Raw genomic sequence first — 23150 nt, forward strand, 5'->3', positions numbered from 1 at the left:
GTAAGTGGTGACTGATAGTCGATAATGCTAATGTAATGAACTGACGGTAACAACGCGCTGTTGACGCTCGCGCATCTTGAGGAGAAATCAAAAAAGCACCACTCACACATAGTAATTGCGGTAAACATTAAAAATGTTACGTTTTTATCTTTATAACATATGATACAGTTAAACAACTTCACACAACCAAATGTGCTATTTCCCTGAATACCATCACGATTGAAAATGTCACTGATTTCCTATGACAGCTCCATAAACAATCATTAACTTTAGTTACTTACATTTTAGATGCAATATTGAGTCTTTTTGTTCTATTTCAGCTGCGAAAATAGTTCCAAACAAAGATTCCAAGCAACAAAGTTCCAAAAAGCAGAACCATAACATGTCTCACGTGTTCTGAATGATTCAGTGGTTGAATCAAAGACTCAATAACCTGTTCGTAAACGACTGTCTCATTCTTAAAGGAATCAGTCGTTTGAATGAATCGTTTGAATTAATGACTCAATGACTCACTCATTAAGACTCACCTATACTGGTGGTTTAGTTTCCTATATTTTTTAACATTTATTTTGTTTATTCAAAAATACAAATCTCATAACATCATTTAATGCAGTAGTAATTTTTCTGGGTACATAATTTAATTTGATTGGTAACATCCCTATAGTGTCTTATTTAAATTTAATGTATAGATCAAATTTAAGAATATAATATAAAACCTGAAGCATAGCTTATATTTAATAAGATTAGGGGAAAATGCCCTTTATAAAGGTAAAATATCACTAATATGCAGATTTAAAATGTCAAATCTGATTGAACACTGAGAACATTGCTTCAGAATAAGTTATATTTACAACTCACACACACACACACACACACACACAAATCTAACTTTTTTCCCGGACAAGCACGACAAGTGAATGACCATTTTACTTATCCGAAGGACAGACATGAGCATGCTTAATGTCGAGCTCTAAATTATATTTTAGATTTGAATGCACAATTGTTTTTTAAATAAATAAGAATTCAACACTTTGCATACATCTGTTATTTTGTCTTATTATCTTTATTTAGTAAAGTCTGGTGCCTTTAGTCTCTTCAAGGAAGGTATACAGTTTATTATTAATTTAACAATAGTATCGGATTGGTATCGGGTATCGACAGATACACAAAGCCCAGGCATCGGTATCGGGACTGAAAAAGTCGGATCGGTGCACCCCTATTATTTATGCTCTAACAGCAACATTACACACTAACTAAAGTTTGAAAGATGGAATCGCGAAGAACGGGAACTTTAAGTGTTTGTAAACAAATCAGTTAACCCTTAAATGCATACCTCGGGTCGTTAGCGACCCGAGACGTCATTCACTACCCTGCTCCTCATTCATTTTTTAAAGTTAGACATCAACCTTATTAGTATTCCTCAATCAATCCATTTTAAACAATATAACAAGAAAAAAAAAAAATAGAATTATAATTGAATGCCTGTTTTTTCACTAGTTTTTTGTCAAAATTGTATAGGGTCGCTAACGACCCGAGGTGTGTAGGATTGTACGTATATTTTTTTGCACAAAAGTAAATGAATCTATAATGAAGAAATACGGTGCAATTAACCTTTATTCCACAAGGTGGCAATGTCTGATACCTAATGATGAAGTGACGTTTCACTCAAAGTTACCTCTGACAGAAAACGAAACAATAATAATTATAATCTGCAAAACTTGAATATGGCTCAGTGATTTACAGCAGAGAACAAGTACTAAACACAATCAAATATTAGTGTCACTGTCTCTTGATAATGGATGTAGTCAAGAAGCTGTCAGTGATCAAAATATTGATTTTGAAGACATTGAAAATGAGTTTGGAGAATATGCTGGAGATCGCGAATATGAGCAGATGCTGAATATACTGGTAAACGAGCTCTGACGAGGACAGATGATGATGGTATAGGTTTTATTCTTCTATAAGTGTTACTCTAATATCAGTAGTTTTATATATTATCACGACAGGTAGAGGTATATCCATGTTAAATATAGATCTGGGTCGCTAACGCCCCGAATATGTAAGAATGTTGAAACAGTCATGCATTTAAGGGTTAATTTTTTAATCTTCAATATTATAGTAATGTAAACTGAATCCCTATATAGTTACCGAATTAGTTAAGAGATTTTTTTTCTTGAGAAAATGTACTGTGCCTGATATATATCCAAATTAGTCAATAACAGAATAGCAAGCTTGTGATTTGGACTCGAATCTTGTGAGTAGACAAAGTGGGGCTGTTTTTGTTTTACCTTGGCTTTCTTCATTCGATTCATTACATTCCCAAGATCCTCCATGTCAATGACGGAGCCATGAGACTTCTCTTCCTCAGCAGAGGACTCAGCATCACTGCTGGACTCCATCAGCTCCTCCTGAAAAACAAACAAGAAAAATTTCAACTTATAGCATGTATTGTTCTGTGACGTTTTTAACAAAAAAATCCCTTATGTGCACCCTCAGATGAAATCAGTGAATTACATCATATTAAAAGTCAACATTTAAATGGCAATGGCAATGTTGGGCAGAATTTTATCCATCAAGATTTGGTTGGATCAAATATAGGATGTATTATTATTTGCTGAAACCTGTGTTCCAGGTGGCGAATTTCTGTCAATAAAGCCTTTATTATATTCTTGTGTCTAGATACGGCTCAAATCCCACCTTCTGCAAAAATTGCAAGTCTTTTTGCCACTTTTATAAATGTGGTTCAGGTCCAGATAAATGCAGTTAATAAATTGCATAAAGAACCGGAGTTAAATTATGGCTCATAACTATGTCTAAAATAAAATAGTCAAATGTTTTGTATGAATTTATAGCTATGGATTTTATTAGTTAGAACTTGATGATTGCATAAAGCTGAATGAAATAACTTAGTAAATAATAAATAGTGCATTTTAATAAATAGTGCATTTTAAACAAACTTGTAAACAAACAGGGATGCGCTCTGTTTATTTGTGGACAGGTTAGGTAGTAGCAGTCAGTTGCGTCATTGCTTAGCTCTGTAATCAATGGAAGCGCAGGCAAGTGTTCAAGTCAAACCCCTTTTGCCATGAAAACCTGAACATTTTCAGTGAGAAAAGGGAATTATAGGAGCTTAACTTTGTGAGAATGATGTTTCCTAGAAGTAAAATATATGAGAGGGGCATGTAAGAGAAGACAATCTCCTCAGAAGCCTGTAATGTCACCCCTGCTGTTCAGATCCCATTTACATGAGTGCACCACAGACTGCAGGGGAACAATCTGCTCTCTGGGTGTGCAGCGCGAGAGCTGTTACCATGACTACATGTGTTCAAAGACATCAGAGAGGAGGACCGGCTTGCCTCAGAGTTGTTCTTCTCAGAGAGCGAGTGACTGTCCTCTGCCTCTTCCTTATGTTTCTTCTTATTCTTGCAGCTGCCTTTCTTGCACTTGCCAGAGCAAGCTTTCTTCTCCCCTTTGGCCAGGGCCTGCATCCGGTTCAGGAACTTCGTTTTCCAGGCCTGAAAATCGGCCTGCACGCTGCCGTGTCGGCTCTTTACGACGTTGCAGTCGCCTTCTCCTCTGGTCATGATCCGTGCGGCACTCAGCATCCACAACCACTTATCTATGTTTTTGCTGACCTGAAAACAGAAAATGTCTTTAGTGCAAGACTAATGCAACACAATCCAATCAAAAACAGATGTTACAATGTAGGCGTGTCTCACGGTGTTGTAATGGCCCACATAAACGGAGTTCCCCAGCCCAAACACGGCATATCTCATTCCCTTCAGGTACGTTTTCCCATATCGGAAGTCAGTGGACGCTTCCTCAAGCCATTTACAGAACCATTCGGCGCTTTCGGTGGGCTGTCCGTCGGTGTATGTGGCCACCAGGAACACACAGATCATCTTGCTTGTACACTAGAGAAGAATGACATGTGAGCATGAAGAATTTTTATTTAAAGTAACATTACCAAGTACTAAATTGACATGATATTATTATTATAGAACCATTATAACTTTTATAAATATAATTTATAAAGGAACTTATGAAATTTAATGACAATTAAAACTTGTTTTATGTGATCCTTTTATAATATAGTATTAAAATTCTCTGCATGGACAATGATTTTATTTTTATTTTTTAATAAAAGAAATTCACAGGTGCCACCATGATGTGTACTTTTTAATTACCTTAGAATGTTTTTCTTCCATGGCATTAAAAGTAGACTTTATCAAAAAATAATGCAGGAGTTCTATGTAAAAATGATCTGGACATTTCTTGACAGTTTTTGAAATTCACCTAAACTTCTTGATGCACGTATATGATCGAGCACGTATAATGCTCCTGGAAGGACAACAACTTTGGTCTTTTAGACTATGAGCGGTACTGTGATGGATGGATTTAGCTTAAATCTGAGAATGGACAAATTCAAATCACATAAACTTTTTTAGTAGTAGTTAGGGATTTTCTTTTATTTCACAGTACTGAAGTCTTTTAAAGGGATGAAATGAAATACCCTCATGTCGTTCAACACCCGCAAGACCTCCGATCATCTTTAGAACACAAATGAAGATATTTTTGTTGAAATCCGATGGCTCAGAAAGGCCTCCATTGACACCAATGTCATTTCCTCTCTCAAGACCCATAAAGGCACTAAAGACGTCGTCACAAAGCCCATCTCACTACAGTGGTTCTACAGTCATGTTATTAAGCGATGAGAATAGTTTTTGTGCGCAAAAAAACTAAATAACGACTTGTATAGTGATGGCCGATTTCAAAACACAGCTTCGTAAAGCTTCTGAGCATTATCAATCAGTGTATCCAATCAGCAGTTCGCCTCGCCAGTCAGCAGTTTGGCACGCCGAACCGAATCATGAATCGATACGCTGATTCATTAGGCTCCGAGGCTTCAGGAAGATGTGTTTAGAAATCAGCTCATCACTGTATTTATCTTTATTTAGTTTTTTTTGTTGCACACAAACTAATTCTCATTGCTTCATAAAATGATTGTAGAGCCACTGTAGTGAGATGGGCTTTGTGACGACGTCTTTAGTGCCTTTATGGGTCTTGAGAGAGGAAATGACATTGGTGTCAATTGAGGCCTTTCTGAGCCGTCGGATTTCAACAAAAATATCTTAATTTGCGTTCTGAAGATGAACGGAGATCTTACAGGTGTTGAACGGCATGAGGGTGAGAAATTAAGGACAGTATTTTCATTTTTGGGTGAACTAACCCTTTAAGGGAACTTAAATTAAATTATGGTAATTTGCTCTTTAATCTCTGAGGGTTTCATTATTTAAGTTCTGGAGAGATAAAATGCTGGTCAGTCGTTTTCCATTCTGCTCAGGGAGAAGTACTGTGATTAACTGCCAGCCTTAATATCAATTTTCCCTTTAAATGTTACCGTGGTAAGTGGTAATTGAAAGATATGAGGCTCCCAGTAATTCCCATTATATTCTTAATTCAAAGAGATATTTATCATAAAATCATGACAAATCTTTAAGTTTAAATGATCCATTTCTATTTCCTCGAAGTTGAAAATCATCCGCCTGTCTGAAATGCAGTATGGGACCAGTCCACCACATTTTTTAGCAGTGAAATAACACCGTAGACATGCTATGCTCACCTCCTCGGACAGTCTGTCATCTGGGTCATACTCTTTCATATCTATAACCTCACACTGGATCCCCAGAGCGCTGACGTCTTCAGCAAGCTCTTTCGCAAACCCCTGAGCAGAGTTAAGAATAGTAAATCACATTTGCATGTCATTTTTTAAAACAGCCATACCGCGAAAGTATATGAAGCCCTTGCAGAATCTGTGAATAATTGTAACCAAATAAGAAAGATCTTATTTTTTAACATTCAGTTTACAAGACGAAAAAAAAGCTCCTTTCAAAAGTTTATAAACTCTTGATTCTTATGAAGATCCACGGCTGTTTTTTTTGTTTGTTTTTTTTGGGGGGGGGGGGGGGGGGGGTTTGGGGGGGGGGGGGGGTTGTGATGGTTGTTCTTGAGTCTCTTGTTTGTCCTGAATAGTTAAACTGATCAACATTCTTCAGAAAAATTGACCAAAATGTCTGCAGTTTTTCAGCATCTTTCACATATTTGAACCCTTTCCAGCAGTGGCTGTATGATTTTTGATATCCATCTTTTCACACTGCGGACAACTGAGGGACCCAAACACAACTGTTAAAAAAGTTTTAAACATTTCCTGATGCTCCTGAAAGGAAACACGATGCGTTAAGAGCCAGGGGGTGTCCAAGTACTGCCCTTCGGAAGAAACAGAAGATCCTGCATGATTCCCAGAAGACAAACTAAGCACAATTTCCCTTGATCTTTAAATTCAAAAAGTATTCACCCCCTGGCTCTTAATGCATCATGTGTCCTTCAGGAGCATCAGGAAATGTTTAAAACTTTTTTTAATAGTTGTGTCCGAGTCCCTCAGTTGGTCTCAGTGTAAAAAGATAGATATCAAAATCATACAGTCACTGCACAGTCACTGCTGGAGAGGGTTCAAATATGCAAAAAATGCTGAAAAAATGAAGAGTTTTTGGAGGATTTTTCTTAAAACACTAGTCAGTTTAAATGTTCAGGACAAACAAAGGGACTCAAGAACAACAATCACAAAAAAAAAAAAAGTTGTGATCATCCTGGTCACGACACACAGTATTAAGAATCAATGGTACAAACACTTTTGAACGGGTCATTTGAATTAATTCAGCTATTTTTAGTCAAACATAATCTGGACAGTACTAAATAAAAATTACATGCATTTTGTATGATCTCTTGTTTTGCCAAAATTATTCACATTTTCTGCAAGGGGTTTACATACTTTTTCTTACAACTTGCAGTGTGTATACAATGTATACAAACCTTTGCTGTTCCTGTCTGTGATCCATAGAAGACTTTGACCCCTGACACATGAAAGTCTTTTTCTGTTTCAGGTGAAAGCTCCTGCTTTTTCGCAGATTTATATAGCGATGGATTAACAGGGTTGACCGTTTTTTTCTATAAAAGAAATATTATATATAATGTTAATTTATTAGAAACTACAAGACATTGAAGGGATAGTTCACCCATAAATGAAAATTCTGTCATCATTTACTAACCCTTACAGTTGTTCCAAGTCGTGTATGAATATCCTTTTACTAATTTAATATTTTGAAGAATGTTGGTAACCAAACAGCATGCTCTTCATACCATAGCACTTTTTTCCCCCACTATGGAAGTCAAGGGGACACATCGACTGTTCGGTAACAAATATTCTTCAAAATATCTTCTTAATTATGTTCAGCAGAAGAAAGTAATTCATACAGGTTTGTAACTTGAGGGTGAGTACATTATGACAGAATTTTGACAGAAGAATTTTCATTTTTGGCTGAACTATACCTTTAATTAGAAGAAAATATTTTTTAGCGTAAACACAATTACCTGTTTGAAAAGCATGTTGACAATAAACCAGACTCCTATGAGAACAGCAGCAGTAGTATAGACATAAAACCTGTTCTGCCACACAGACAACAGGTAACTCCCGGTGTAATCCCAAACATCATTCAAAGTATCTGTGAATGCAAGCAAATACAGTTAGCGAAAACTAATAGCACTTAACCTGTCGGGAATGCAAGCACACAATAAGCGATATGTGTTATTGATGAGATAAACAAAAGATATGGAACAATGGCTCTCTCACAAAACCTAGTAACGTTAAGCTGCCTACCTAAACAGCATGTTTACCTAACCCGCGTAAAACAACAAAACAAAAAACTGCAGAGACTGATAAAGTAACGTTAGTTAGAGAGCTCACAGGGTTTGGCCAACCTAACCGTGCAAAAGTGCATGTGCACACTTTTTAGACAATGGCTACACTATTATATATAATTAGCAGTTTAATATAAGTCATATTATATTGGTTATTATAAGCCATGCGCTTCAAAATAAACCCACCTGACATCTCAGCGCCGACTGTAGAATACACCAAACCAGAAAAGACCGCTAACAACAACATGTTCTTTGGTCTAACAAACAAGACAGTACTGCTAATAAATCTATAACATTAGCCAGCTAAAAGTCCAACTTCATATGTCGCATATAAATAACTGGCTCACTTTACGGCTGCATGTCGAAGGACGCCGCCATATTGTTTTGACAGGAATGCTGGGAAAATGAGGTCATCTCAGGTCATTTAACTCCCCATTTGAGCATTTTGTTGATTTATTAATCATAATACGTAATATATTTAAATCATATCATAAACAATACATTATTATTAGCCTACTACTACTACAATTGTCGATATTATTATCATCCACGAGAGAGTTCATTGGTTGAATCAGTAATCATATAAAATCAATAAACCACAATTATTGTTGCTGTTATTATCATTATTATAATTGAAATAAGTTGATTTGTTTGTATCAATTAATGATCTTATTTCACATACATAGCAGTTTTATTCAAGTTTAGAAATTCCACTTAAATACAAATAACTTTATTACAGATTGTTCAACATCCCACTTTATACTCCTTTATTAAAAACAAAAAAAGTCTGCATGGTCAAAGATATTTTTTGTTTAAAAAAGGAAATACTTAATTTTTTTATTTCTGTCTTAAATTTACTTATTTTTCACACAAAAAACTATGGAAGAGTCTTTTGTCTTGATTGACATTTTTACATGAAACGCTCATAAAAATCATTGACTCTTGTTGTTTTGCTGGGTTTTGTGCTTGTGACGAACAACTGCAAGTGTAGTGAAAAAATTTCCCGCAAACAGAATCAGAAAGCAGAAGCCACTCATGGACACCTATAGTAAAAAGATGTGAAGATATTAGATATTAGATCATTCAAAATCACACTTTCAACACATTTATTCATAAATATGTGAGTGAATTTGGCTTATTTGATCACTTTAGTGTTTTGATGTTGTGGAAAGATGTGCAAAAACAACACTGACCTGCCATTCTTTACATTCAGGGAGCTGAGTCATTCTGAACAGGGAAATACTGTTCCAAAGCTGCCAGAACTGTGACCCAGACAACATTCAGGGTTCACTAAAATTATTATTCTGTTCATAAGGCATTTCATAAGCTGGTCCGTTTTCAATATGTATTCTTTAAAATCTGACTGATTATACTTTGAACATATTATTATTTGAACATATTATTAAAAGAAAAAATACTTACATGACCCAGGAAAAGAAAGGGAAGAAGAAATGTCAGTCCCCGCCACATCCACGACTGAAATCCCTCTGTTTAAACAAAAAGAGTTTAAAGCGGTTTAAAGTGATATACAGCTTTTTACTTAAACTCAGAAACCCTTACCAACAGTCAAATCCAAGTTGTGTCTTTCTCCTAGTGCTTTTAGCCTGTAGAGACACCCACTTTGATAGTAGTACTGAAGACACTGCACAAAGCCTAAAAGAAAAAGTGATACAATAAATTTGCCTTCAAAATTTCTCAATATTGCAGTGTTGGTATTTTTGCACCAACATATGTTTTGTTTGTAGGATTTGTAACTTACTTTGATACAAACAATAGGCCAGAAATTGGTTCCTGAAAGACTGGTATGTTTCACCATCTGGCCTAAATATACATATATAATAACACTATTGTTGTTTAAGTTCAACTGTAATTGCAATTCACTGATTCATAAATCATTCATCATCAAAAATCAAATCATCATTCATTGTTTTAGTTGTGATGCTGCATTTAATATCAAAAGTAAACTTCTGCCTATTCCTGAATTCCTTGTTCAAGATTTACAGTGTTTTTATGTTATTCCAAATAAAACAAGTAGTGTTATTTCAGTACCATATTAGAGTAGTATTCATATTTTAAATTAGCTTTTCAGTGTTCATTTTCATTTTAATTGAAGTGTTTAATGTCAATAAAATAAAATAAAAACACTTTACTTAAAGATTTTAAATAGAATGCATTATAAAAGTATTTTAATGCATTAATAATACTTGTAATTCATATTTTAATGCACTGTATGGTCTCTTATGAGCATGGCATGGTAGAATTGTAACCTCATTGTAATACTTGTTATGCTTTTTAATGCTTTTTAATGCTTTTTATATATTTTAATGTTGTGCCATTAAAATATATAATGCATTAAAACATGACAAACAACCAATTTCAGATGTAACAAGAAATCTGCAAATATTATAATGAATTTTAACTTTGGTTACCACTATTCATTTATGAAAATATATAATTAGTGCTGTCAAACTGATTAATCGCAATTAATTGCATCTAACATAAAAGTTTGTGAATATATGTATGTGTGTGTACAGTATATATATATATATATATATATATATATATATATATATATATATATATATATATATATATATATATATATACACACTGTATACACAAACAAATTTATATTTACAAGCTTTTGTTACATGCGATTAATCGATTTGCCAGCACTATTATAACGTACATTATGAATAACTTATAATGCATTACACATAAAGGATTTAAGTAAGTGTTAGCTTATTTTCTAATTTTTCATGAGCAGTAATATTTAATTTTATTTCAGCTTTATTGCACATCACATTACAAAAATAGAATGGGAATGGAAATGTATGATAACTTGAAGGACAGTAGACTGACCCTGCGTCTCAATCAGCTCCTCTAGTCCACTAGTCAGGGCACTGATTAGGACGTAAGTCAAAGGGCTGACTCCCTGATCAGTGCCCTGACTACTGAACTGAGGAGCTGATTGAGACGCACCCTGAATAAACCTAGCCTGATCTGTCACCGATTTGATTTCGCCCGGCATCTCAGTCTGGAAACCTGTACATTCATTTCTACTGCTTCTGTTACACTTTTGCAGGAACCAATCACAGACTGTCTTATCCACCTGGCAAGCTACTGGCGATTTAACACGATGACAGATAGAGAAAAAATGGCTCGTTGCCCGAGTCATTTGAATTATGCCAGTTGTTCACACCTCTTGTGCAGTAGAATATACAGAGCAGATTCCCCAGACCAATGTTCAATCTTAAATTGAGCTTGGTCTGGTGATAGCCAGACAAGGACAGTACAGCACAGTAACTGGAGACAATGTTTGAGTCAGTCTGAAATGAATAGTCTAAAAATACTCACCAGGTTAGCATGACACCAGACAGAAAGGTGGTAATGTAGTGGTGGAAAACCCACCAGCCTTTAATCCTAAAAATAAAAAAATTAAAGCACACACGGTTGTAGACATGGCACAACCCAGAAAGAGTAGGTCCTTGAGAGAGCTTATTAAATCCATCATTGATCAAACTTTTCTCGTGTGACAGCAGCAGTAGCAACTTCAAACCGGAAAAATCTTACAGTTTCATCTGACAGTTTCTGACCTGGATCCATTGCTGATGAGGACGCTTTCACGGATTGTCAGGGTGCAATAGTACCAAACCAACAGGAAGTTGAGAAGGGCATCAAAAACTCTACAGACACACAACAAAGTCAGGCATGAAATGTGATGTGAAGAAAGGCTCGTCAGACAGACCCTTTGTGAACTCTGTCTCACCTGTAGCTGATGAAGAAGCGACATATGAAGGTCAGCAGGAACAGAATCATGGTCACATACAGCTTGAACCTTTCATACTCATCTTTGTATTCAGCTCTAGATTAAAAAGTGTACAGGCATAAAAAGAAGATACATTGAGAAGCACAATTGTGTACATTTTAGTTTTAAGCATATTCTAAGTGTATTCAGACTTTTAACATGTATACATTTATTTTTTTAACTGGTAACATAAACATTATTTGCGAAAGATTATTTGTGTAATATAGCTTATAGCGACATACACTATATTGCCAAAAGTATTAGGACACCCCTCCAAATAATTAAATTCAGGTGTTCCAATCACTTCCATGGCCACAGGTGTATAATATCAAGCACCATGCAGACACTTTCTACAAACATCTGTGAAAGAATGGGTTGAGAATTTTCTCACTTGGTGTGGTTAAACTTTGTGTGGCCTTCAGATTAGCTCAAGAACAGTGTGTAGAGAGCTTCATGGAATGGGTTTCTATGGCCGAGCAGCTGCATCCAAGCCTTACATCACCAAGTGCAATGCAAAGCGTGGGATGCAGAGGAATAAAGCACTGGACAAGAGAGCAGTGGAGACGTGTTTTCTGGAGTGACGGATGGCCCCTTCCTGTTCCAACATGACTTCCAGACCTGACCTCAACCCAACAGAACACCTTTGGGATAAATTAGAGCGGAGACTGCGAGCCAGACCTTCTCATCCAACATCAGTGCCTGACCTCACAAATGCACTTCAAGAAGAATGGTTAAAAATTCTCATAAACACACTCCTAAACCTTGTGGAAAGCCTTCCCAGAAGAGTTAAAGCCGTTAAAGCTGCAAAGGGAACGCCAACTACGGATTAAGAATGGGATGTCCTTAAAGTTCATGTGCATGTAAAGGCAGGCGTCCCAAAACTTTTGGTAATATAGTGTACTCTCAAACGAAGCGTGCATTAAGTTACCATGTTATTGATACTCCATATATTTTAAATATATTTCAGTAGATCTTTTTTGGTGCTTACTTTGCCTCTTTGCTTGGAAGGTTGACATTCACACTCCCAAGGACAAGACTGAGATAAAGCCTTGAAAAGACAAGAAAAAATAACATGCAGCTTGTAACCACGAAGCTAACCTTGCAAAACAGACTCATTAATAATCTTACCCATTTTTCTTCGGAAGAAATGCTTCCATTTGAAAGATTAGGCTTGGCATATTTTTAATGTGATCTTTGACCTCCTTAACCTCATTCTTCTCCTCTTCAGTCAGTCCTTTATCAAATCTATAATTCAGAGCAGAAAAAACATTTTGAAATTGCTACAATCATCAGAATAACAGCTCATTAAGAAAATAAAATCATTTATTTACTTAGTCAAAGACTTTAAATTCTCCTTTAAATTCTTTTTCTGTCGAGCTATGGAGGCAGCAAAGCTTTTCTGAAGTTTGGAGACTTCCTCTAACTTCAGCAGGTAAAGTCGATGGGTCTCCTGGACACAGAAATATTTGATTTCAACAGAAAAGTTCAGTTTGTTTTGTATGGTCTAAATCTTTTGGACAATAACAAGTTCAGAAAGATAATATCATACCTGAAGCTGCTGTAATTCTTTCACCTGACTCTTGCATTCTTGAAGGGTTGTTGCGAGTGATGGCGGCATGTAAAACTCTGTTACCACTACTCAGTTAAACTAACCAGATTTATCTTTCTTGTATAACTAAGTAAATTCAGTAAAACAAACTGTGATGTAAACAGAAATTAAGATTTCTGTCGTCTTTAAAGAGAGCTTGAGTTTAGAAGCAATTCAATTGACAATCTTCGCCGTATCTCTTATTTTCTTAGCGATTGCAATACAGGCATAAACTTTGCAGTGAACTTTGACAGACCAACTTGCCTGACCTTTGACACACTTGGTTGCCTGCACTTTATGGGAACGACATATTCATGATTACAACACTGGGAATTCGGACATATGAAAAATAATGTGAAGTTGTATTACAGAAACTTCATTGCACATCTAAATCATTATTATACTAGAGAATGCAGTTCAGTTATTTATATACTATAGTCTCGTGCCTTAATTGCATAATCCAATAATACCTCATAAATTCCAGTGATGTTAAAAGAACATCTGAAACAATGAAAACTTGGACTTTGATCGAAAGATAACACCTTTCATACCTTATAGCAGCATTAAGGATAAGTTTGGTTTGGATTTGTTTCAATAATGTATTTAAACTGCCTGGTCATGTATTATAGGAACTTTCAAATCATATTTTTAATTATGTGTGTGTGTGTCTATGCCTTATTTAAATTACATTTTGGAGACCAAATGTCCCCATAAGGATAGTAAATCCTGAGATCACCTACATTGTGGGGACCAGCCAGCGGTCCCAACTTTTCAAAAGGCTTATAAATCATACAGGATGAGTTTTTTTTTTTTGAGAAAGTAAAAATGCAGAATGTTTCCTGTGATGGGTAGGGTTTTGGGGCAGGGGCAGTGTAAGGGGATAGAATATACGGTTTGTACGGTATAAAAACCATTACTGAGAGTCCCCACAAAGATAGTGAACCAGATGTGTGTGTGTGTGTGTGTGTGTGTGTGTGTGTGTGTGTGTGTGTGTGTGTGTGTGTGTGTGTGTGTGTGTGTGTGTGTGTGTGTGTGTATTCTGAAATCCACTGCTGCTTGGTCAGTATTTGGTCTCTGGGGAGTGACTGGGGGTCTGGCCGCTAACTCATTCAGCCCAGCTTCCAGAGATGAAATATGGATTTATTTACTTTTTACTGAAACACTAAAGAATAAAGAGCAATATTGCCTGTACTTCTCCCTGGGGAGAAGAACATGTTATCCGTATGTTTTGAATAACTATATTGTTTTCGGTTGACGCTCAACCAACTCCAACCTTGGAGAAGCTGTATGTGTATGTGCGCTATAGATTAGTATTGAAGGTGGATTACAGGTATCCTTGGGAGTTGGGAGAGTGACATTATGTTGTTCGGGACAAGCTGGCGCCTTCTCCCGACCTGGAAGGACACTATTTTCTCTTAGTCAATCAGAAACAATGCTAGAAGCTAAAGCTAGAAACCCCTTATGAAACAAAAATATAGCAGTATATTGGAAAATATCATGTGTGTGTGTGTATTTGTATTACATTGTTTATATTACATTGTGTGGACCAAATGTCCCAATAAGGATAGTAAAACCTGAGATCACCTACATTGTGGGGACGAGAGAGAGAGAGAGAGAGAGAGAGAGAGAGAGAGAGAGAGAGAGAGAGAGAGAGAGAGAGAGAGAGAGAGAGAGAGAGAGAGAGAGATTATATTTAAATTAGATTTATACATATATGTGTTATAGCAAAAAATATATAATATTTCGGTCCTACATTGTAAAAAATAAAAACGGAAATTGTACTGGTAATTATCTGCCAGTGCCAATACGTAAAATTCCTTCATATTTATGAAGTAACGTTAGGCCTACATTGTGCCATATTTTTACGGACTTTGTTTTACAGTGTAGACATTAATTATAATTAAACAACATTTATAAAAAAAAATATTTGACCTCCTGGGCAACACTGATTCTTGATCTCCTTCCTCGTTTTTAATCAAGAAAAATGTTTATTTTGCGTTTTCAGCCGAATGTGATCCGAAAGTTGTCCATTGGCATCCTCTTGCGTCATAAGATGCTCTTACTTGCGCATGCGCGTTAATGCGACCGTAGTATTATCGACCCAAGCAATATTTAAACTGCGCAGGGGGATGGCCTGTCAAAACACATTGGACTGCAGGACTATGGGTGGGTTTGCAAAGAAATGTATGACAGTGCAACTAAGGCAGGATCTAATCTGATACTATCTGCCAGTACTATTAGTGCGTCTCTCGGCATTCTTCTGATCGCTGATTGAGCGGCGGCACGGCGGCTGGCCAGAGGTGCTGGATGAGACCTACCGGTGTGTATGTTGACTCCAGAAGAGACTGTCGCGTTCTACGTCACTTTTCAATGAACTTGTAGTCATACAAGTTGCTTTACAGGACTGACTTGTTTGTCCGATTGCTAATAGTAATAATGAGCGCCGCGGTTTATGTTTTATCCACGGTTACCGGATATGTGCTAACCTCGGCGTTATTGCTGAAGTGTCCTTCACTGTTGCACCGGCGAAAGAGAGAAACCTTCCGGAGCAGACACATCTCACACCGCGGCGGTGAGTGGACAATATAACGTTACAGCTTATTTGTTTTGTTTATCCTGTCACTATTTTTATTTGTAGTCAAGTCAAAACCCAGTGGACTGTTGTACACTGTACATATGCTGACAATGTAGAATGAACCTTGGGGTCATAAGATTGCTGACTATAAAAACCATAAAGTACAAACTTCAATTTCAACACATCAGCTTACATGATGGATATACAAAGCACTCATCTGTGACCCTGTCGCTGGTTCACCAGTTCTTCATCCTTGGACCACTTTTGATAGACACTGACCACTGCAGAGTGCAGACCGGGAACACAACACAAGAGCTGCAGTTTTGGAGATGCTCTAAGTCTGGCCCAGTCATCTAGCCACCGCAATTTGGCCCTTGTCAAACTCGCTCAAATCCTTACGCTTGCCCATTTTTCCTGCTTCTAACATCAACTTTGAGGACTAAATGTTTACTTGTATCCCACCCACTAACAGGTGAAGCGATGAAGAGATAACTCACTTCACCTGTCATAATGTTATGCCTCATATGTGTATGTAGTCTATGTAATAGATTTTGTATGGGGTTACATTTTTAAGATCCATAATTTGTTGAAATGGCATTAGATTACCATCAATAAAGACGTCTTGGAACCTTATCACTCCCTTGTCACACCAGGACCTGAAGTTAGCATCCATCATCCCTGGTTGAACATCTGGGTTATGTCAAATGAGGGATATAAGATAAATTTCCTATTACCTTCATGTTGTGTCAGTGTTGGTTCAAAGGGTTCATCATTGAATTGATACTGGTCTTTATTGACTACACTGGAGTGTGGACTGTGAACCCTGGGATAATGTAGAAACTACATATAGTCTGAATGTAAACATCACCTAAAGTAACTATATCACTACCAAAATCAATGCTGTGGGCCAACATGGAGCACTGCTGCTACAAAATACATTTTGTCCGATACTTATTTTCTTAATCTTCAGGGGCTGGTGAGAACTTGGAGAACACAATGGAAGCCTTCAAGCAGTGAGTTCATCAATGGGCTGGTGTTTATTGCTTGGATTTGCATTGATGAGTGTGACTGTACTAAAACCTAGCATGCTTAGTTCATTTCATATACTTGATCTGGTGGACTTCAGAAGTATCTGAATTGTATTTTTTCTTCTTTTCCGAAAAAGTTTTATCCTTCCTCTAAGTGGCATTTTCAGTTGATGACTAAATTGTACAAACATATTGGTAGCACTTTACCATATTTAAAAGTCCTGTTTCCAATGTACCTACAATGTACTTATTACAGTTATTAATTACAATAACTGGCCCAGTTATTGTAATGAATTACTGCAATAAGTACATTGGGGTAATAACTAAGTACTATCCTTGAACCTACACCTTAACCTAACCTTAACCCCGGATATAGAGGGTATGCATTGATGACATTTTCCGCTGGAACACACCCCCTCAGCCGGACTGAGTGGCAAAAGAGCTGCTGCATGACTGAATTTAATAGGGGAAACTGAAAACGTGAGTAAAATAAATGATGATTAGTTTAAACTAAAGTTTGGACTCCATATAGTGTTCCATGGATATTGACATGCAGCCAAAAATCGTGTTTCCTCACATTTATATGAGCCTGATTTCAATGCCGGGGTGACGTCACGTGCATACCCTCTATTACCCAGTATTTTCTTAGATAAGTACACTGTAAGTAAATGCACATACACATGCCTTATGGACAGATGCTTTCTTAACTCATCTGTTGTATGTATTCTACTTCCTCAGCGCTGTAAAACTGGGCACTGACATGCTGGAGCTGGACTGTCATTTGACCAAGGATGAGCAGGTGGTGGTATTGCATGATTCCAACCTGAAGAGGTCGACTGGCATTAACGCATACATTTCTGATGTGGCTTACGCTGTGAGTGAAGAAACTTCAAACGTTTCAAGTCTTCTTGACTAATTTGTTGCAGACACAAAACTCTCATGTCAATATATAAATATATGCTGTGATGTAAAAGTATTTATGTGTGTTTCTTAGGAGCTTCCACCTTACCTCTGTAAGCTTGGGGTGACTTTCAAACGAGGTGAGTGTTCAACAAACATGATTTTTGGGTATTTTTTTTTTTTGCTATAATGTAAAACAAATAAGAAAATGTTTCTTTCTTCACTATTTATATCCCTAATTAAATTTGAGCAAATTTGTAACTGATCATGTGAATATCATGTATAGATGGTCCGATCGAAGCATGTGGCATTATTAAAGCTCAAAACCATGCAGGATAACATGATTATTATGAAGATTTTAAAATAAGAAACTTGTGGAACCGTGCAGTACAGTGCAGCTGTAATTAAAGCAAAAGGGAGATGTGCAAACGTAAGACATTATGGAATGAATCCTAACTTTTCGGTTCAACTTTTTAACTCAAATTGCAATGGAAAGAAAATCTAAACGGATGCTTTTACACATTTGAAACTAGCCACTGTTACATGTTTTGTATACATTCAATGGTAACTATGATATGTATGGCATGTCCTTCCAGTTTATTACATTACTCCTGTATTTCAGAGTGTTACTGTGAAGGAGGAGATGACAAACGCATCCCTTTGCTGAGAGACGTGTTTGAAGCTTTCCCAAAAACCCCTGTAAACATCGACATCAAGGTCAACGATGACACCCTCATCAAGAAGGTATGATGACCCTGCGTTCCTCCTCAAATTTTTAATTTCCTTGAATCTTCTGTCTGTGCAGCTGTTTGTCACCACTAAAATTAATCAGGTTAGTTAGACCAGTCTCTCAAAATAGAAGCAAAATAGAGTTTGACCTTTTTTCCGTCAGGTGTCCGAGCTGGTCATCCGATACAACAGGGAGCATTTGACCGTCTGGGGAAACTCCAGCAATGAAATCGTTAAGAAATGTTTCAAAGAGGTGAAACTGTTTTTTAGTAACAGTAAATGTGTATTTTTTGACGGTAAATTCTTTATGGTATGTGAAATGTCAATGTCTGATGTTTTCCTGTGTGTTTTGTAGAATCCACAAATCCCAATCTTGTTCAGTTTGCACAGAGTGCTGCTGTTACTGGGTCTTTTCTACACAGGCCTCCTGCCCTTCGTCCCGCTCAAAGAACAATTCTTGGAGATTCCGATGCCTTCAATCGTTTCCAAGTGAGGAACATATGCATTTGTCATACTAACAAACATTCTCCAGTCATCACAAAAAAAAACTTTAGATTTTGCCTCGGCAGATTCAGACTCTTTTAATTTCATACAGAGGATAAACATTGCTCATATAACTAGTGCTTTGCTAGACATTTTTTTACAAAGATTTTTTGGGAAATTTAAAAAGTGATGAATATTTTCTCTCTTGTAGACTCAAAGATCAAAAACGGAGTCAGCGCTTCATAACATGGGTGGCAGACACGTGAGTATATGTGTACTCTAGCCTAAATGAGCCATGTAACTAAATATTTACATGACAGGGTTTGTGTTTTTTAAAAGTAGTTAACTGCCTGGGGGGTATTCCAGAAAGCAGGTTATGCGACTTACCTGGGTAAATGTACTTAGAGTAAATTGATAATCCTAAATCCTAATTTAATCAAGGTTATATTATATAGTTAGTTTACTTCAGAGGTATTCAGCTCATGCGTGTCCTATTGATAAGTGACTTTGCAGGAAAATGTGTGTGTGTGTGTGTGTGTGTGTGTGTGTGTGTGTGTGTGTGTGTGTGTGTGTGTGTATATACATACACACCAATTAGGCATAAGGTTATGACCAGGTAAAGTGAATAACACTGATCAATATCTCTTCATCACGGTACCTGTTTGTGGGTGGGATATATTAGGCAGCAAGTGAACATTTTGTGACGTTTGATGTGCTGAAGCAGCTAAAATGGGCAAGCGTAAGGATTTGGGCGAGTTTGACAAGGGCCAAATTGTGATGGCTAGATGACTGGGTCAGACTCAGAGCATCTCCAAAACTGCACCTCTTGTGGGGTGTTCCCAGTCTGCAGTGGTCAGTATCTCTCAAAAGTGGTCCAAGGAAGGAACCGTGGTGAACCAGCAACAGGGTCATGGGTGGCTAAGGCTCATTGATGCACGTGGGGAGCAAAGGCGTGTGGTCCGATCAAATGGCTCAAGAAGCTAATGCTGGTTCTGATAGAAAGGTGTCAGAATACATAGTGCATCACAGTTTGTTGCGTATGGGGCTGCATAGCCGCAGACCAGTTAGGGTGCCCACGCTGACCTCCTGTTCATATGCTTTTGATTGATTCTCTTGTTTGAAAGCGCTAGGCTAAAACCTGTCTGAGAGTTGCCACCATGGCAAGTGATGATGTGTTCCAGTGCTGGGAAAATCGTTTAATCCAGGAATTACAAAAGGGCACAATATAACAATTCAGAGCAAAATATGTTTGTCAACAATTAAAATGCTATCGACCATCGAAGGTTTTCAGTCTCAAACCTGAGGGAACACCTCCTGTGATGAATGTTAACCTAAAGCGCTACCTAGGAGACAAATCTCGAATTAGAAATTGTCCTGTTTTGACTTGAAAAATAGAGCTATTTAACTACACAACGATTGGTCATTAAGTCTAAACATTTAAACACGTTTTTTATTTCAAAACAAAACAAGACCATGCATGTTATGAACGGTAGACTGAGGAGGTTTTTTTGGGGTTGCCAGTGAGTATGAAACTAGAACTAACCTTAAGCACTAACTTCTGTTAGTGAAGAACTAACCACTAACTTCTGTTAGTGAGAAATCAATTTTAGGCCTTATGTGGTATAATTTTTTATATCAGTAAGAAGAAAATGATAAACAGTTGAAAACATTCATTAGAAATGTTGAAAAGTAATCAAATGTTAATCAGTTGTATTACTTTAATAAAGTCATTGAAATAGATACGCTACTTATTACATTTTAAATCAGGTAACTTGTAATCTGTAACCCATTACATTTCCAAAGTAACCTTCCCAACACTGGCTCAGGGTATATGTGACGGTAAGTTAACCTTGCTGTCTGGAAACCCCCCTGCTTTAGTGTTTTTGTCCATGCTGGCCTCAGTGATAGTACAGAATAAAGTAACACTAAAGCTCCGCCCATCTTATTCTTCTTTCTATCTTATACTTATTTTAAATGAATGATAATATGGATGTATTTTCAGGCTCCTCATGAGAAAATCCCTATTCGATCATCTGACAAGCAGAGGAATACAGGTGAGTGAGTACTAATCTTCAAATGAGATATAGGTCATACACCACACACGTGCTTCATGAGTAAGCATTGTTTTGAGTGCTATGATGTGCGTGAGCAGGAGCTTTGAATGGAATCTCGCTCTTGTCTGGAATGTCATCATGGGACTTTTCAACTGGTCTTTTCCTTTCCAACCACAGGTGTATATCTGGGTGCTGAACGACGAGGAGGACTTTAAACGTGCCTTTGACCTTGGGGCTACAGGGATTATGACAGACTACCCCACCAAGCTAAAGGAGTTCATGGAGAAAAACAACTACGCTACCACCTTTAAATAAGACTTAAGGCCAAAGTAAACAACCAACACGCTTTTCCGCTGACCTTTGACCTCTGAATGGGTCTTTAAATTACCCAGCATACTTTGATGTTTATGTCCATGAGTGTAGAAGTGGCAGCTATCAGTTCTGCATTAATCTGCAATCAGCATCAGAGCCGTTTTAAAGCACACTGAATGAAATCATTCTGTAGCTTTAATTTCACAGCAATACACAGTTTCCATAAAAAGCTGGAGGACTTGTTAGAAACTATGCTGAATTATCATATTAGGGTGATGTCATGATTGTCATGACGTTTCTGTGAAATTTACCCTATTGGCACTTTCATTGTATTATTGAGTTGCAGTTGATTGTTTGATCACAGCGTGAGGATGTAAATCCTGGTACTCACTGTGCATCAGTTTCTGCAATAAAACTAAAGAGTTGATTGTCTAAAAATTACAATACCCAAGCTACTGTAGTTGTTCAAAGGCACTGGAAATAAACACTTTTTTAAGAGTGTATTATGGGATTGTTGAGAGACCAATAATCATCGTGAATTGGAGATTTTAATGTTTATTTGGTACTGTGTGGTTTGATTGACGTGTATAGTTTGTGTTTGTAAATTTGTTTACAAAACTTCTGAATTGTCAATTTCAAGATTTGTTAAGATAATAAATATAGGATGCCTCACTATTGCTTTATGCGTTGAGCTTAATATATGACCAGTCAGAATTTTTGACACCAATTCAATCTCCATTATTACTATTTCAGCCATATTGTAACATGCAATATTAAAGTGTGTCAAAGCTCATCTTTAAGTTTCATTTAATATCCACTCAAACTAATATATAATAATACAATAAATCTAAATCAGTCAAGTGTGTCCAAGCTTTTGACCGGTTGTGTATGTCTTGCACTGATGAAAGAGGGCGTGTAACTGGGTCACTGGCAAGTGTTGTGTGCGGTCGTGTGACTTGAATGTACTTTTGCTGGGACAGGAAAATATTTAATTTTTAAAATGTTGCTGGTTTTACAGTTAATTAAATATGGGATGCATTCAACATTTACATGACAGTAATTCACTCCTGAATGATGAAGTATTTGTGGAGCTCAAATGTTTCTCCCCCTTTTGTGAATCATATAGGGATATAGTAGCTTTTAGCCTTGTGTTGTGTTTAATTTTCTTGTTCATATTTTCTCCAAGCCACTTTAATTTGTTGTGTGTGAACTCAATGAACTGTTAAATTTGAAGTGATAGTAGGCTACAATACAAAGATGAATTCAAAGATTAGTTCTAGAGCGTATTTGGTTTCAGCAGCACAGTTCTGTTTTGGATTTGTGAATATACTGCTATTAAAGATATTTTATAAATGAATTTGATTTTGAACAATTATATTTTGCCTTGTGTTATTATGTGCTCTCAAATAAATTAAATGCCCCAATAAAACGCTTGTAACGCCATACACTGTTTGGGGTGTTTATCAAACTATGGGCCCTTTTGTGTCTGTGGAAGGACTTTTATTATTAGATTATATTAAACTTCAAAACGTCCAACAGTAGACAAACAGATAAACAATACTACTCAACTCCATGACACATTAAAGGGATAGTTCACCCCAAAATTCTGTAATCATTTACTCACCCACAAATTGTTCCAAACTTGTATGAATTATTTTTTTCTGAAATTCTTTCTTTTCTTGAAGAATATAGGGAGTTGATGGACCCTATTGACTTCCGTAATAAGGTGAAAAAACACCATAAAAATATATTCTTTTGTGTTCAGCAGAACAAAGAATGTTTTAATGTTTGGAATAACTTGACGGTGGGTAAACGATGAAAGAGTGTTCATTTTTGGGTGAACTGTTCCTTTACCGGTAAGTCCCTGTACCTGGAACAAAAAAAATAACACAATTTTACCAGAAGGGGGCGCTATATG

General features: G+C 36.7%; 3 protein-coding genes across 3 annotated transcripts in view; 1 reads left to right on the forward strand and 2 right to left on the reverse strand.

Moving 5' to 3' along the window:
- tyw1 (tRNA-yW synthesizing protein 1 homolog (S. cerevisiae)) overlaps positions 1–8164 on the reverse strand; it is a 76115-nt gene extending 67951 nt beyond the window's left edge. Inside the window, exons 1-8 of the mRNA XM_067451101.1 lie at positions 8103–8164; positions 7942–8012; positions 7429–7559; positions 6871–7005; positions 5624–5725; positions 3720–3914; positions 3357–3635; positions 2289–2408 (exon numbers count right to left, since the gene is read on the reverse strand). Coding sequence (XP_067307202.1) covers positions 2289–2408; positions 3357–3635; positions 3720–3914; positions 5624–5725; positions 6871–7005; positions 7429–7559; positions 7942–8002 — 1023 coding nt within the window. The 5' untranslated portion in view covers positions 8003–8012; positions 8103–8164. The remainder of the gene's footprint in view (positions 1–2288; positions 2409–3356; positions 3636–3719; positions 3915–5623; positions 5726–6870; positions 7006–7428; positions 7560–7941; positions 8013–8102) is intronic.
- Positions 8165–8507: 343 nt separating this feature from the next.
- tmem120ab (transmembrane protein 120Ab) lies at positions 8508–13796 on the reverse strand. Its single transcript, XM_067451102.1, has 12 exons — positions 13113–13796; positions 12895–13013; positions 12692–12808; positions 12552–12611; positions 11525–11620; positions 11352–11441; positions 11113–11178; positions 9515–9576; positions 9316–9408; positions 9178–9242; positions 8949–9017; positions 8508–8798 (listed from the first exon to the last, which is right to left on the reverse strand). Exons 1-12 carry the CDS (start codon positions 13179–13181, stop codon positions 8688–8690), a joined length of 1017 nt encoding a protein of 338 aa, XP_067307203.1. The 5' UTR covers positions 13182–13796; the 3' UTR covers positions 8508–8687.
- A 1423-nt stretch (positions 13797–15219) lies between these two features.
- Positions 15220–21237, forward strand: gdpd1 (glycerophosphodiester phosphodiesterase domain containing 1). Its single transcript, XM_067451104.1, has 10 exons — positions 15220–15723; positions 16697–16739; positions 17493–17628; positions 17749–17794; positions 18277–18398; positions 18547–18636; positions 18739–18872; positions 19078–19128; positions 20869–20920; positions 21098–21237. The coding sequence occupies exons 1-10, from the start codon at positions 15588–15590 to the stop codon at positions 21233–21235; spliced, it is 948 nt and encodes a 315-aa protein (XP_067307205.1). The 5' UTR covers positions 15220–15587; the 3' UTR covers positions 21236–21237.
- Positions 21238–23150: the final 1913 nt, after the last annotated feature.

This window comes from Pseudorasbora parva, chromosome 8, assembly GCF_024679245.1.
Source record: "Pseudorasbora parva isolate DD20220531a chromosome 8, ASM2467924v1, whole genome shotgun sequence".
Lineage (NCBI taxonomy): Eukaryota > Metazoa > Chordata > Actinopteri > Cypriniformes > Gobionidae > Pseudorasbora > Pseudorasbora parva.